The sequence below is a fragment of the Manacus candei genome, unplaced genomic scaffold (assembly GCF_025592945.1).
Source record: "Manacus candei isolate 608988 ecotype Guabito, Panama unplaced genomic scaffold, ASM2559294v1 h1tg000008l, whole genome shotgun sequence".
Taxonomy (NCBI): Eukaryota; Metazoa; Chordata; class Aves; order Passeriformes; family Pipridae; genus Manacus; species Manacus candei.
Genome location: NW_026138056.1, coordinates 31,199,672 through 31,214,311, shown reverse-complemented (window position 1 = coordinate 31,214,311; position 14,640 = coordinate 31,199,672). Strand labels below are relative to the sequence as shown.

General features: G+C 45.4%; 2 protein-coding genes across 4 annotated transcripts in view; one reads left to right on the top strand and one right to left on the bottom strand.

Annotated features, from left to right (window-relative positions):
• Positions 1–8,455, top strand: part of LOC127462001 (ATPase family AAA domain-containing protein 2-like) — a 28,399-nt gene extending 19,944 nt beyond the window's left edge. For 2 of the 3 annotated variants that reach the window (XR_007900273.1, XM_051770264.1), the window contains one exon: positions 7,910–8,455. Coding sequence is in view for 2 of the 3 variants with exons in the window: in XM_051770264.1 (XP_051626224.1) it covers positions 7,910–7,948 (39 nt within the window). In the remaining variant the exon portion in view is untranslated. The remainder of the gene's footprint in view (positions 1–7,909) is intronic. The other variant, XM_051770265.1, reaches the window with a different exon arrangement.
• The window catches only part of LOC127462039 (uncharacterized), a 542,224-nt gene continuing 529,075 nt past the window's right edge, over positions 1,492–14,640 (bottom strand). Inside the window, exon 2 of the mRNA XM_051770330.1 lies at positions 1,492–1,597. The gene's annotated coding sequence lies outside the window, so the exon portion shown is untranslated. The remainder of the gene's footprint in view (positions 1,598–14,640) is intronic.

Here is a 14,640-nt window from a genome sequence, read left to right as displayed (position 1 = left end):
TGAACCCAACTCAAAGGAGAGATTATAAGTCAGAATAACAATTTATTAAAATAATACAGTAAGTACAATAATACAAACAAACAATTGGTCTCAACCCACAAAAACCCAAATGTGTAACCCAGTACCCTGGGGCCTGAACAAAGTGGTGTTCCTTGGGCCCTGTTTGAGTCCAAAGTAAAGGGAGAGGGGAAGAACCTGCTGGTGGGAGAGCTGCTGCAGTCTGGCCAGAACTGGTGATCGCAGTCCAGTGGTGGTCTAAGTCTGGTTGAGAGCGATGAGATGCAGCCGTCCTCTGGATCCCACGAGTGGGTTGAAAAATGTTCCAAAACTCCAAGATTATATATCCTCCAGTTCAGGCAGGAATGCTTGGTACTCTCCTCAGGGCGGGGAGTTCACAAAGGGTGTGAGGACAGAAACATCCTTCTATCTCACAGGCCTCTTAACACCTAGTTTATAGCCTGAGGAGTCAGGCTCTATGGGCAGAGGGTGCGAATAGTCTATTGACAACAATAGTCTAGTTTCTGGGAAATGACATGGAAGGCTATAGAATACAGTTTTGGGTTACACCCACCATGCTCTATGGGCAGAGGGTGCGAATAGTCTATTGACAACAATAGTCTAGTTTCTGGGAAATGACATGGAAGGCTATAGAATACAGTTTTGGGTTACACCCACCATGATGAACTGATCTCAGCTGTCCTAACTAGGACATTATCCACCCCTTATTCTATGCCATCCATGTCATGCCCAAATTAACCCCCTTTAAAAACTATATCCCTTTAAAACTATATACATCTATCTATCTATCTATCTATCTATATATATACAATGAAACATTACAGACCATTCTCACTCAAAATTAGGTCCCCTTGTGGTACACAACGTGTCTCCCCATCTTTTTGCATTACCCACCAGGTGGAACCAGGTCCCTGAGCAAAAACAATCCCTCGGATGGGTTTGCCTTTGCTTGAGGTGGGACTAATCCAAACAGTCTTCCCTAACATTCCTCTCATATGTACCACGGGGACTTTATCTCTATCTACAGTATGCAAAAGTTCTGATTGGGCAGGGCCAGCTCGATTGATGGAACCTCGGGTGTTGACCAACCAGGTGGCCTTTGCTAAGTGCAGCTCCCAGTGTTTGAGAGTCTCCCCACACAGTGCCTTCAGAGTGGTTTTCAGCAGTCCGTTGCACCGCTCAACTTTTCCAGCAGCTGGTGCATGGTAGGGGATATGATACACCCACTCAATGCCGTGCTCTTTGGCCCAGGTGTCTACGAGGCCATTCTTGAAATGGGTCCCATTATCAGACTCAATTCTCTCTCCGGGGTGCCGTGTCGCCACAGGACTTGTTTTTCAAGGCCCAGGATGGTATTCCGGGCAGTGGCATGAGGCACGGGGTATGTCTCCAACCATCCAGTGCTTCCTTCTACCATGGTCAGTACGTAGTGCTTGCCTTGGCGGGTTTTGGGGAGCGTGATGTAGTCAACTTGCCAGGCTTCCCCATACCTGTACTTTGACCACCGTCCACCATACCATAGAGGCTTCACCCGCTTGGCCTGCTTGATGGCAGCACATGTCTCACAGTCATGGATGACCTGTGAGACAATGTCCTTGGTTAAGTCCACCCCTTGGTCACGAGCCCATCTGTATGTTGCATCTCTCCCCTGGTGACCGGAGGCGTCATGGGCCCATCGAGCCAGAAATAATTCTCCTTTGTGCTGCCAATCCAGATCTACCTGAGAGACTTTAATCCTGGCAGCTCGGTCCACCTGCTCGTTGTTATGATGCTCCTCATTAGCCCGTTTCTTGCCTACATGAGCGTCTACGTGACGGACCTTCACACTCAGCTTCTCTACCCGGCCAGCGATGTCCTGCCACATCTCCGCCGCCCAGATGGGTTTCCCTTGGCGCTGCCAGTTGGCCTTTTTCCATCTTTCCAGCCATCCCCACAGAGCATTGGCCACCATCCATGAGTCAGTGTAGAGATAGAGTCTTGGCCACTTCTCTCGTTCAGCTATATCCAAAGCCAACTGAACGGCTTTAAGCTCTGCAAACTGACTTGACCCACCTTGTCCTTCGGTTGCTTCTGCAACTCGCCGTGTGGGACTCCATACAGCTGCCTTCCATTTTCGGTTTGTCCCTACAATGCGGCAGGAGCCATCCGTGAAGAGCACATATCGCCTTTCATCTGCTGGTAGCTTGTCATATGGTGGGGCCTCCTCAGCACGTGTCACCTTCTCCTCCTCTTCTTCAGAGGATAGTCCGAAACTCTCACCTTCGGGCCAATTGGTGATAATTTCCAGAATCCCAGGGCGATTAGGATTCCCTATCCGGGTTCGCTGCGTGATCAGAGCCATCCACTTACTCCATGTGGCATCGGTGGCATGATGTGTGGAAGGAACTCTTCCCTTGAACATCCAGCCCAGCACTGGTAGTCGGGGTGCCAGGAGGAGCTGCGCTTCGGTGCCGATTACTTCTGAGGCAGCTCGAACTCCTTCATAGGCAGCCAGGATCTCTTTCTCAGTTGGTGTATAGCTGGCTTCAGATCCTTTGTATCCCCGACTCCAGAATCCCAGCGGTCGTCCTCGGGTCTCCCCAGGCACTTTCTGCCAGAGGCTCCAAGAAGGGCCATTCTCCCCGGCTGCGGTGTAGAGCACGTTCTTCACGTCCTGTCCTGTCCTTACTGGCCCAAGGGCTACTGCATGGACAATCTCCTGTTTAATTTGTTCAAAGGCTTGTTGTTGTTCGGGGCCCCACTGGAAATCATTTTTCTTCCGTGTCACAAGGTAGAGAGGGCTTACAATCTGACTATACTCGGGGATATGCATCCTCCAAAAGCCCACAGCGCCTAGGAAAGCCTGTGTTTCCTTCTTGCTGGTTGGTGGGGACATGGCTGCTATTTTGTTAATCACCTCCATTGGAATTAGACGGCGTCCATCTTGCCACTTCACTCCTAGGAACTGAATTTCCTGAGCAGGTCCCTTGACCTTACTCCGTTTAATGGCAAAACCGGCTCTTAGGAGAATCTGGATTATCTTCTCTCCTTTCTCGAAGACTTCGCCCGCTGTGTTCCCCCATACAATGATGTCATCAATGTACTGTAGGTGCTCTGGAGCCTCACCCTTTTCCAGTGCAGTCTGGATCAGCCCATGGCAAATGCTGGGACTGTGTTTCCACCCCTGAGGCAGTCGATTCCAGGTGTACTGCACACCTCTCCAAGTGAAAGCAAATTGTGGCCTGCACTCCGCTGCCAAAGGAATGGAGAAAAAGGCATTGGCTATGTCAATGGTGGCATACCACTTGGCTTCCTTGGACTCCAGCTCGTACTGGAGCTCCAGCATGTCCGGCACAGCAGCACTCAGGGGTGGTGTGACTTCATTGAGTCCACGGTAATCCACCGTCAGCCTCCACTCTCCGCTGGACTTACGCACTGGCCATATAGGGCTATTAAAGGGTGAGCGAGTCTTGCTGACCACCCCCTGGGTCTCCAGTTCACGGATCATCTTTTGTATAGGGGTCACAGAGTCTCGGTCGGTGCGGTATTGCCGACGGTGCACTGTTGCTGTGGCTATCGGTACCAATTGTTCTTCAACCTTCAGCAGTCCCACAGCAGAGGGGTCCTCTGAGAGACCAGGCAAGGTGTTCAACTGTCTAATTTCCTCCGTCTCCACAGCAGCTATGCCAAAAGCCCAACGAAGTCCTTTTGGGTCTTTGAAATACCCACTCCTCAGGTAATCTATGCCAAGGATACACGGGGCCTCTGGACCAGTCACGATGGGGTGTCTGTGCCATTCCTTCCCAGTCAGGCTCACTTCAGCTTCCAGTACAGTCAGCTGTTGGGATCCCCCTGTCACCCCAGAAATAGAGATGGATTCTGCCCCTACGTATCTTGGTGGCATTAATGTACATTGTGCGCCAGTGTCCACTAAAGCCTTATATCTTTGTGGCTCTGATGTGCCAGGCCACCGAATCCACACAGTCCAATAGACTCGATTGTCCCTCTCCTCTACCTGGCTAGAGGCAGGGCACCCCTAGTCCTGGTCATGGTACTCATTGTGCTCTTCTTGTGGGTATGACCTGGAGGTCCCTTCGAGAGGATCAGATGTATCATCATTCCTGTACCGTCTGGAGTCTTGCCCACGAGAGACTGGAGCAACGTTTACCCTTGAAGAGTTCTTTATGGTATTTGTTCCTCTTTTCAGTTCACGTACCCGGGCTGCTAAGGAAGAGGTGGGTTTCCCATCCCACTTCCTCATATCTTCTCCATGCTCACGGAGGTAAAACCATAGATCGCTATGTGGAGTGTACCTTCTCTCCTTAGCTGGGGGACGCTGGCTCCTGATAGCAGAGACTCTGGTTCGTCCTGGCGAGATATGGAAAATCCCTTCCTTAATTTCTTCTCTTAGCTTCTGGTGTCCCTCTTCAATTTTCTCTTCTAGGCTTCGGACGTGTTCAGCCAGTTTGGTTTCCACAGATGAGACGTGGGCTCGTAATGGGGCGGTGACAGTGTCTTCATAAATCCTGAGTTTGCTAACCAATGCTCCCACCTTGTCCTCTCCCTCCCTCCATTGCAGCGTTGCTAAGTAGCGGGAATACATTTCTGGCCCGAGTCGTGCAAACTTTAACCACATTTGGGAGGTGCACTGTACGCCATCTGGACTCTTAGGGAATCTTTCATCCTCTGAAAAGATTATCTCCAGTACAGCTAACTCCCTTAAACACCGGATACCTTGTTCCATCGTGTTCCACTGTCCTTGCTGTACGTGGAGGTCCTCCTTGCAAAGGTATCTCTCCCTCACACTGGACAACAGTCGCCACCAGAGGCTGAGAGTTTCCTGCCTCCTTCCAATCCCCTGATCAATGACTACATCTCGAGACAGGGATCCCAGCTGTCTGGCTTCACTCCCATCTAGGATCGTATCGTTAGCTGCGGCATCCCAGATTCGGAGCAGCCAGGTCAGAATGGACTCGTTCGCCTGTCATGTGAACTCTCTCCGGAGCTCACGTAGCTCACCCAGGGATAGGGACCGAGTGATTATTTCTGGCTCTGTCTCCTCCGGTGGATGTGAAGGTCCCGCCTCTTCGTCATCATTTGCTATGCGAACTGATTTAGTCTTTGATTTCCTTTTCTGGACAGGGGCGACTGCTATTGGTTTTGCTTGTTCTTCTGGCTCCTCGATGGTTTGTGTGGACACGGTGCTGGTTGGTTCATTTCTTTCTCCCTCTGACTCAGCTGTGGTTTGGGTGGACGTGGTGTCTGCGGATTTGGTCCTTCTCTCCTCGCCCTGACAGTGCTGTATCATGTCAAGCAGTGCCCGGTAGGCAGTGGCCAGGGCCCAGCAGGTTGCTGTGAGCTGGCCATCTCTGGAGCTGCCAGAGCATTTTTCCTTCACCAGTCTTATCATGCTAACAGGATCCTGCAGTTGTTCAGGGGTGAATTTCCAGATCATTGGAGGAGAAAACTTTTCCAAATACTGGCTGATGTCCTCCCACTTCCCGTGCCACTCAGCATTATCTGCTCCCAGGGCAGGTGTCCAACCAACCTCCCTAAAAGGCACTTTTCTGACCCTAAACATGGTGTACACAGTACAGAGCAGACAGAGCAACACTAACAATAACATTATGCTGTCCTTAACATCAAAAGGGAACTCAATATTTTCAAAAACTGTTTTAGCAGGTCTGAAGGGGAAGAAGGAGGTGGGAGGCTGGAAACCATCCACCCCTGTTCCCCCAAAAAGCTGGGTACGATTTTTAATGAGGCCCCAGAGGTAGCAACCCAAACCAGGACAGGCAAACAGGACTGAATACACATTTACAATGAAACTCATTGCTTCTGATGTTAGAATGACATAAACATAATATACTAATAAAGCAATTTGGATCCCTCTCCCTGGTCTTAAAGAGAGCATCAAAACAGGCAAATAATACGCCATCTGTGGAAATATGAACAGGCTCAAATACAACATCCATGTGAGTGCATCAAACAACATGGTGATCAGGGAGTTTCTATATTCAAATAGACAAATGCTTCAAATGAAATTGTGATTCTGACTTCTCTCTCTCTGCCCGACGTTTGGGCGCCAAAATGTGCTGGTTTAAAAGTTAACCAGCAGGGGGAATGAACCCAACTCAAAGGAGAGATTATAAGTCAGAATAACAATTTATTAAAATAATACAGTAAGTACAATAATACAAACAAACAATTGGTCTCAACCCACAAAAACCCAAATGTGTAACCCAGTACCCTGGGGCCTGAACAAAGTGGTGTTCCTTGGGCCCTGTTTGAGTCCAAAGTAAAGGGAGAGGGGAAGAACCTGCTGGTGGGAGAGCTGCTGCAGTCTGGCCAGAACTGGTGATCGCAGTCCAGTGGTGGTCTAAGTCTGGTTGAGAGCGATGAGATGCAGCCGTCCTCTGGATCCCACGAGTGGGTTGAAAAATGTTCCAAAACTCCAAGATTATATATCCTCCAGTTCAGGCAGGAATGCTTGGTACTCTCCTCAGGGCGGGGAGTTCACAAAGGGTGTGAGGACAGAAACATCCTTCTATCTCACAGGCCTCTTAACACCTAGTTTATAGCCTGAGGAGTCAGGCTCTATGGGCAGAGGGTGCGAATAGTCTATTGACAACAATAGTCTAGTTTCTGGGAAATGACATGGAAGGCTATAGAATACAGTTTTGGGTTACACCCACCATGCTCTATGGGCAGAGGGTGCGAATAGTCTATTGACAACAATAGTCTAGTTTCTGGGAAATGACATGGAAGGCTATAGAATACAGTTTTGGGTTACACCCACCATGATGAACTGATCTCAGCTGTCCTAACTAGGACAAGTAGTCATTTCATTCTTGAAAACAAATTAAGTATGAAATATTACAAGAATCTGAGACTTTAGTCTCAGTATACTTTCTCTTTAACTCACACAGCTCAAGCATCTTTAATTTTACATGTGGGGAGCTTTCTGCCTATGATGGTTTGATGCCACTGAGTCCAACTCTTTAATCTCTTCCTCTAAGAGAGGTTTTCTGAGTTGTCATAACTTGGCAGAAATCTTTCATGGGTACCCATGACCCCAGTAAGGCATTCTCAGTACTGAGTTGATTTAGACAGGTTGGATAGTCTGTCTTCAGCTTCCTGGAATCCATTTGTCTTTCAGATGCTTGTGCCTGAGAATAGATAAAATTCTTTATGCCTCTCACTCTGCCTTGAAACAAAAGAGGCAGTCTCTTCTTTTTTAGCCCTGATCATCTCGATCTCTTCTTCAATGTCTGATAAAGAGTTAGAATGGATGGTCTGTTCTGACTGTGAAGCACTGAGAATTATTTGGATTCAGGGAGGCCATTCCTGAAAAATGCACCCTTCTCTCATCTAGCATACTGATGTGTTTTGGAACAGGAAGGGATTTGTTTATGTTATATCAGGGCTTGTCAGCTTTTGTGACTGGACCTGATTTCTTTGTTTGATTTCTTTTACCTTAAGCTTAAATCAAAAAATATCTCCTATTCAGAGTGGCTGTGCAAGTCAGTCAGAAGCAATCACTACTGTATGAAGAGAGAGACTTTAACAAGTCCTCAAATACTGTTCAGAGTGCAGAACAGAACAGCTCCAGCTTTCAGTGGTGGCTCTTCAGGAACTATCTTCTTCCTCATTGTTCAAAGTACCGTTGATAGATATCCATTGTCCCTTGATACAGATCCCTGCAGTCTCTCTAGCCTACTCTCTATTTTGGGTGCCTAAGGATGAGTTTGAAGCTAATGGGTCTAGAAGGATGTTGGGACGGTGGTAGCACATTGGCTAAATATTACTAACAACTGTATGTATGTACAGATTCTTGATTCTTTGATGAAGAAGTAAACAGAGTTATCAAGCTTATATTCAAACTGAATATAATTTGTCTTTTTTTTATTAGGAAATGAAGAAAGAAATTGCAGCCCTCAGTTGGCTGTGATACTTGACTTCAGCATACTTCACATACTGTAATGTTCATATATGGCTCCCAAATAGATAAGTTGTGTTTATCATGTCTCAGTAATTGTAGCAGGTAGAGAAAAAAGAATAGAAGAAAGAAACTTTAAGCACGTAACTGAAACCAGACATAACAGAACCAGCGACACTTGGGAAAACAACTAAGGTAACACCAGATTATAAGGAACAAAACAAGGCTATCTTGTGAAACTAAGTAAGGGTAATTCTGACAGTAGGAGACCATGCCCACTGGTTCAAGAAAGGAAGACACCGTCTGAAGTAAGAAGGGCACTAGCTCAAAAGAAGATTGAGCATGTGGGCATGTGAAGTGACAGAATTATTTAACCAACAGAAGACTAATTAATAAGAGGACTATGGAATTTGGAGCCAATGAACATTAGTGTCTTTGCTAAGAATAGTGAAATGTTGTGATACTCAGTATGCTGGCTTTGTGGATAATTTCTGCAAATAAATCAAATACCTCGACTCTGTGTGTGGATCGGCTTCTTGCACACTGGATGAAAGAACTTGTTTTGTGACAACAATATTTTCTTTTCATGAAAGCAACATGAAATTCTTCTAAAGGTATTGATTCTGTAAGAATCTGTCACTGTAAGACACGAGAACTGCTTATTTTTTTCCTCCAACTTCATTTCTAATGAAGAGAATCGAGCCGAGAGGCCAGGAGTAAGACACAGCGCTTGTGACTCCGGCCGCCTGTCGTCTCCCGGGGGTGGGTGGGGGGCACTCGCCTGCCCCGTTCCCGTCGCCCGGCGGCCCTTCCCAGCAGCAGCCGGTGCAGGGGCGGGCAGGGTGCGCGGCACCCCACCTCCAGGGCTCCAGCTCCGAGTTCGTACCCCCCCCCGCTCAGTAGCCGCCGCATCTGGATGTGCTCCAGGCGCGTTCCGGCCGCCGCCAGAGCCGCGGGATCAGGGGTGTCTGGAGAGCTGACGGGGCCGTGAGTACCGGGGCGGGGGACGGGAGGCGGTGCATGTGAGCCGGGAACACAGAGGAGGAACAGTCGACATGGGCGTTCCGCTGCCGGCCGGGAGCCTTCGGAGATGTTGGGATGAGCTGGGAAAGCTGAGTCCCCGCGCGAAAGCACCGGAGATCGGATCCCGTCGAGGGAGAAAAACGAGTGTTGAGGTGAGCGCCCGCGGATGCCGTCGGAGGCGTTGTCGCAGCCGGACGGGCCACCCCAGAGCCACCCCCCTTTCTGGCCGTGCCGCGGCTGAATGGGGCTCAGCACAAGCCCTGCTCCCGGGGGCTGTGCCAGCGTGCGAGAGCCAGTCCCTGGGGCACCTGCAGGCCTGGGAAATAGAAACTTTCTGCACCGTCTTGTGATTTGCTGTATTTGTCTTTCCCTTCCCCGTTTATTTTGATTCAGTTTCTTATCTGAAAAGTTATCTTATGAAGATTAGCTTAGAGACTTTGCTTTAGTTGTGATAATGGTCACAGAGAGAGCGCTCACCATTTTGATGACAAAAATTCGTAAAAACCGGTGCTTGACACAAAATATACGTGACCTCTGAGTGCATTCTAACTGACCTGAAGTGCCTGTGAAATACTCCTTAGTCAAGTGTTTATAAGTACTACTTTGAATGCTTTAAAACCAAAATTGTTTCGAAATCAGGACTCATTTGTACTTAATTAAAGCGGATAACCTAACCTGGTGAAAATGTTACTTAAGCTTTTTATGATCTTGATATACCCTAGTAAAAAAAGAGACAACTTACATGACTCTAAAGGATGTCAAGTAGCCTGTGCTTTCTGCATCTCAGTGTTGCTAATTGAATAACTGATTAATTTCACTTTGAAGAGTTCTGTGTTTTTAACATAGCCTTCAAAAGCTAAAACTCTTCTCTGCTCTTTCCAAGTTAGGATCATCTCTTCAGGCTGTTCTGAATTTCTGTGGAAAATAAAGACAAACCAGATCCAACTCAGAAGTGGTCTGCTCTTCAGCAGAGCCCTATCTTGGAGTGAGGTTTGTCATGACATCCTGTTCAGACTCTAGCTTTGACAAAAACCTGGAAATATTAAGGGAAAATGTCAGTCGACAGTTTATGAGATATTGTATTTCTAGGTGTTTAATCCCTGTTAAATTTATACAATGAAAAGAGAAGCATGCACAGTGAGTCATGTCATGGTAAATCTACTACTAAGTCTGCAGGGGAATATGAGTATGTTAATGTCAGGACCAGTGCCTTAGAACTAGGCTCACTCTTCTTTGTTAAAGTTTCTTGAATAACATCTGTTCTTCAAGAAATGTGTTCATATGGTCTGTATCAGACTTGGGGTCTGAATCCTCTTTGGGGTCTGCAGGCTTTTCTTTGCATGATGTGGAGCACCAGATTATAAACCTGGTGAAGTTCCCTGAGGGAGTCTCCTTGAAGTCTCAAGGGGGAACTATACAATGCAATGCCATATAACATTTCTTTACAATACTTCTAATTCAACAATTCTTTTCTCCTTTCCTCTGTCCTCTTTCTTAATGTAGGCAGTTGGCAAAGCCAAAGTCAAGTCCAAAAAAGGAAGACTATAAAGAAGGTAAGTAGTAGTAATTCCTTAGGATTCCTTTTTAGCCTGGTTTCTTGAGGAGGATTGCATTTGGTCACTCTGTCTGTTTAACTTGGCCCCAAAACCTTCTGAGTTCATCAGCCAAAGTCAGCTGACGTGAGAATAGATATCACTAAGATAATGAATTTCCTCTGAGTTTTACAAAAAAGAGGTAGATGCAATAGGAGGGAATGCTATTGATTCCTTTAAGTCTTGGAAAGAATGCAGTGTGAACTCCTGCCTGGTCTTAGACACTGGAGTAGGAACTCTTTAGTTCCTTAGCTCATGTTTCTTTGTGACATGGATTTTCTGGAGTATGCAGAGCACAGATTAATTGTAAATCATTCTTGAAGTAGGAGGGAATTTTGTAGTATTGTAATGATGCCTCAGAATTTTTAGGATTTTTAGCTTTTCATAGATTTTAAAGTAGTTGTGTAGTAAATATAGATTTTTTAGTATAGCTGTACAGTCTGTCACTTTAGAATAGTAGTTATCACTTAACAAACCCTATTCCCCCATTTCATATTGAATTTTCTAAATTCTTTAGGCTTGTTTAGGCTCCTTTCAAGGCAGGACTATAGTAAACACATTCTGTTTAAGAACATACGCATCCCAGGGCTGAGAAAGATACCTTCATAGTCAAAGCAACCTTCAAGCCCAGAACCTTGGAGAAACTCCAGAGACAGTACATGTTGTGAAGAAGAGGAAGATGGAAGAAAGGGATCTTGGGACCTCCAACTCAGTTTTCAGGGAGGCGTATTAGACCATAAATTGTAGAACTCCTGGACATGCACCTTTGTACTCCTTGCACCAGAAGGCCTTCATTAAAGACCTGCTCTATATCTTGTCTATACTAATAATTGCCTGGTGAGTCTTTTTCTCCCGATTTTAGGGAACACTAACACACATGAATTAAAAAGTAATCTGGCCACAAGACTCACAAACCTACTGACTCTGGGAGGTTGATCATATTACCTTGGAACTGGATTTCCATGCTGAGTACACAAGTGGGCTTGGTGCCCTGAGGTTGCTTGCTGGCAGCTGGAAAAATCCATTAGCTCCAGGCAGCATCCTGCCATCCATGGGCTGAGCATAGAAAGGGGCCCAAAATGCCCTTGTTTGTAATAACTCAAGTTCTACTTGTTACTTACTGAGCTCAAACTTAGTTTCATACAGATCAAAGCCTATCTTTGTTTAAAGTAACATGGTGAAATATCTATTACTTTGTTGTTTCCACTTTTCCAGACAGAAGTAATTGGAATAAATTGGCTCCCTGCATGGAACAGAATTTGGGTTCTTGTTGTCATCAGATTGGCTTTCCAGTCTATTAAAAAGGTGCTATACAAGTCAGGCTTTAAACAGATAGTTTAAGGTTAAGTACTTTAATTTGAATGCTGTCAAAAGTCATCACAATGACTTTCAATTCAGTATTTAAAGAAGAAAATCCATCCACTGCAGATTTTTTTTGTTTGTTTTATGAGAGCAACAGTCAAATAAAGGGAATAACTTGCTTGCTTTCTCAAAGTGTCTTATATAGCATTGCATTTCAGTCAACAGAACACTGAAGACTAGAGCTAACACAAAAGCTACAGGAAAAAAATATTTCAGAAAACAGGAGAATAATGTATTTTTCCCATTTATCCTTAGCCCTTTTTTGAAACAACTAAGTTGCGACCTTTGCATACTTTCAAGTAGAAATTTCTGTCAAAGCCATTCCTATTTATGTTTAGACCTTTCCCTTATGCAACGCACTTTGACAACTCTATTTTTTTTCTCAGAATTGTCTAATCATTTCACTTTGTGGTCTTGAGCTCATTCTAAGTAAAAAATGTTATGGCACTGTTTTGAGTTTACTTTCAAAAGCTGCTGATAATAAACACAACAGCTGCCAAAATGTGTCAGCTGAGTTTTGTCCTATTTGTTTCAGTCTTTGTAAAAGATGCCTTTCTCATTTGCAGTCTATCCTTGTTGCAGGCAGTGGTTGGACTAGTTTGGCAGGATTGCTGCAGCAAAATATCAAAAAGTCACCCAAATGTGAAAATATTCAGGACATTGAATTGTGGTCTTCAGCTTTGTCACCAGCATAAGAAATTTTCAAATTTGCTGTTGGAAATGGCATCTCCTTTGTGTATCCATTGCCATGCTTGCTGTCTTAATGTGTTCAATAAAGTTTGCTGTTCCACTAATTGTCCAGCCTGGGTATGTGTTCTGATGTCTAAAAATGCATTGCTAAGAGTAGTTCTTTCTGAATTTGTCTCCCTTCACTTTCTGACTTGATTTTGGCTCTTTCTTTGTTTGCTGTTATTGAATTTCTGTTCAGCATATATATTTTATTAGACCGACCAAGACATTAAGAAACTTGCCTGAGTCACAAGGGGAAATCTTTGCTAAAATTAAGGGGTTTTTAAAATGTGTTTAATGAGAGTGATTATGGGATTCTTTCTTCATTTTCTCTTAAGTGAGCTCTGTCAGCATTCTCTGAGGACGCTAAAACTGGGCTTGGTATCTGAGAAGCAGTCACCCAAACGATGTAGTGTAGAGTTCTTGTATGGTGAAACAGGGAATTTTTACTTTGACTGCATAAATTATGTTCCACGTCTGACCACAGTGTCACCCTAAGGAGTTATTCTTAGCTACTTAGTTGCCAGCACTTCTAGCGTCTGTTTCAAGGCAGTGATCCCCAGGAGAGACTCCTATGTCCTCAAAACATGACTTGTATTTCTTGTTTTGGATGGGTGATACAGAAATTCATATTTAATTGTTTGAGTCCAGATTATTCAGTGTGCCTTTATTATTCAGCTACTATCAGGTTCCTAAGCTTAACTGGGACCTTGTTGAAGCACATGCAGTCCTTGATCATGTCACAGTATTTCTTCTGAAAATCTTGATCACATAATGCAGACATGGGAGTGAGTTTCTGGTAAGACATACTGAGATCTCAGCATCATGTGGAGGTGTCTGAGAAAGTTTTAAATGACCTGGAACCATGATTTCTGCATGGTCAATAGTGTCATTTAGCCACCTCCAACTAAGAACTGCTCAAACCAGCACTTTCAGGTAGGGGGTGTCTGCCAGAACCCTCAAAGGCAAGGGTATGTCTCAGATCACAGTTCTTTTTATGTCTTGTCTAGTGGAAACGTATCCCTTTACCCAGGCTTAACATAACAGTGTTCAACTAAATGCTGAAAGTCTATCAAAGAAGTCCATCAACAGATAGGAGAGGGTAGAAAAGAAAGTCACTTCCTTTTAAGCAGTATTGGAGATAGAGAAGCCTCTATCCCTCTCTGATACCTTACTTCACCAGCTGGAAAGCTCATGGATTTATATATTAGTCTTGCAGCCTTTGGCTGTGCTTTCTAAGTGCTCCTAGCTGTCACCCAGAAAAACTTGTATATATCCTTAAAGCCTGTCATGGTTTGAGAGCTCAAAAAATCTAATTCCCTATCTTCAAACCCCCTCTCACATCTCAACTTAATATGAGAAGGTTTTTTCCAGACAACCACATGAGACTTAAAATGGGGGAAAGGGAATATATTACAATGACTGTACACATAAATATTATAATACATTACACACACGATCTCAACTATCTCTACTATGGTAAATCGGTATTTACAATGGATCAAATCTCTTCTCCCCTCCAAATAAAAGTCCAGGAGGGAAGAAGGAAGGATCCTTTCCAGTCTCAGAGCAGCAGTTTCTCTAGGGCAGCAGTCATCTATCCTCTTCTCATGCAGCAGCTGATAGCTGGATCTCTGCCAGCACACACGAGGGGGGAATCCAAGCCCCCTCAGCCACTCGTCTTTCAAGCGAGGGTCTTCTTCCGTAGGCTGTGTTCACCAGGACAAGGGTCACTTCACTACATCATATCACGAAGCTCAGGGGTCTCCGTGACGGTCCTTATCTTCAGGAGATCCAAGCCCCTTTGCAGAGCTCCTGTGCTCTGCCTCAAGCAGGGGGGGGCCAAGGTCACCCCCCTCCACATTCTTTCTCTGAGCTTTTTAGCTCCTTTCTGCAGTGCTGTAGCACTCCAAGGCTCTTTCAAGTAAGAGTCCATCACCTTCCTCCTTTCTAGGAGGGGTCTCAAAGGAGTTTGGGGTTTTTATTCAGTTCTTACCC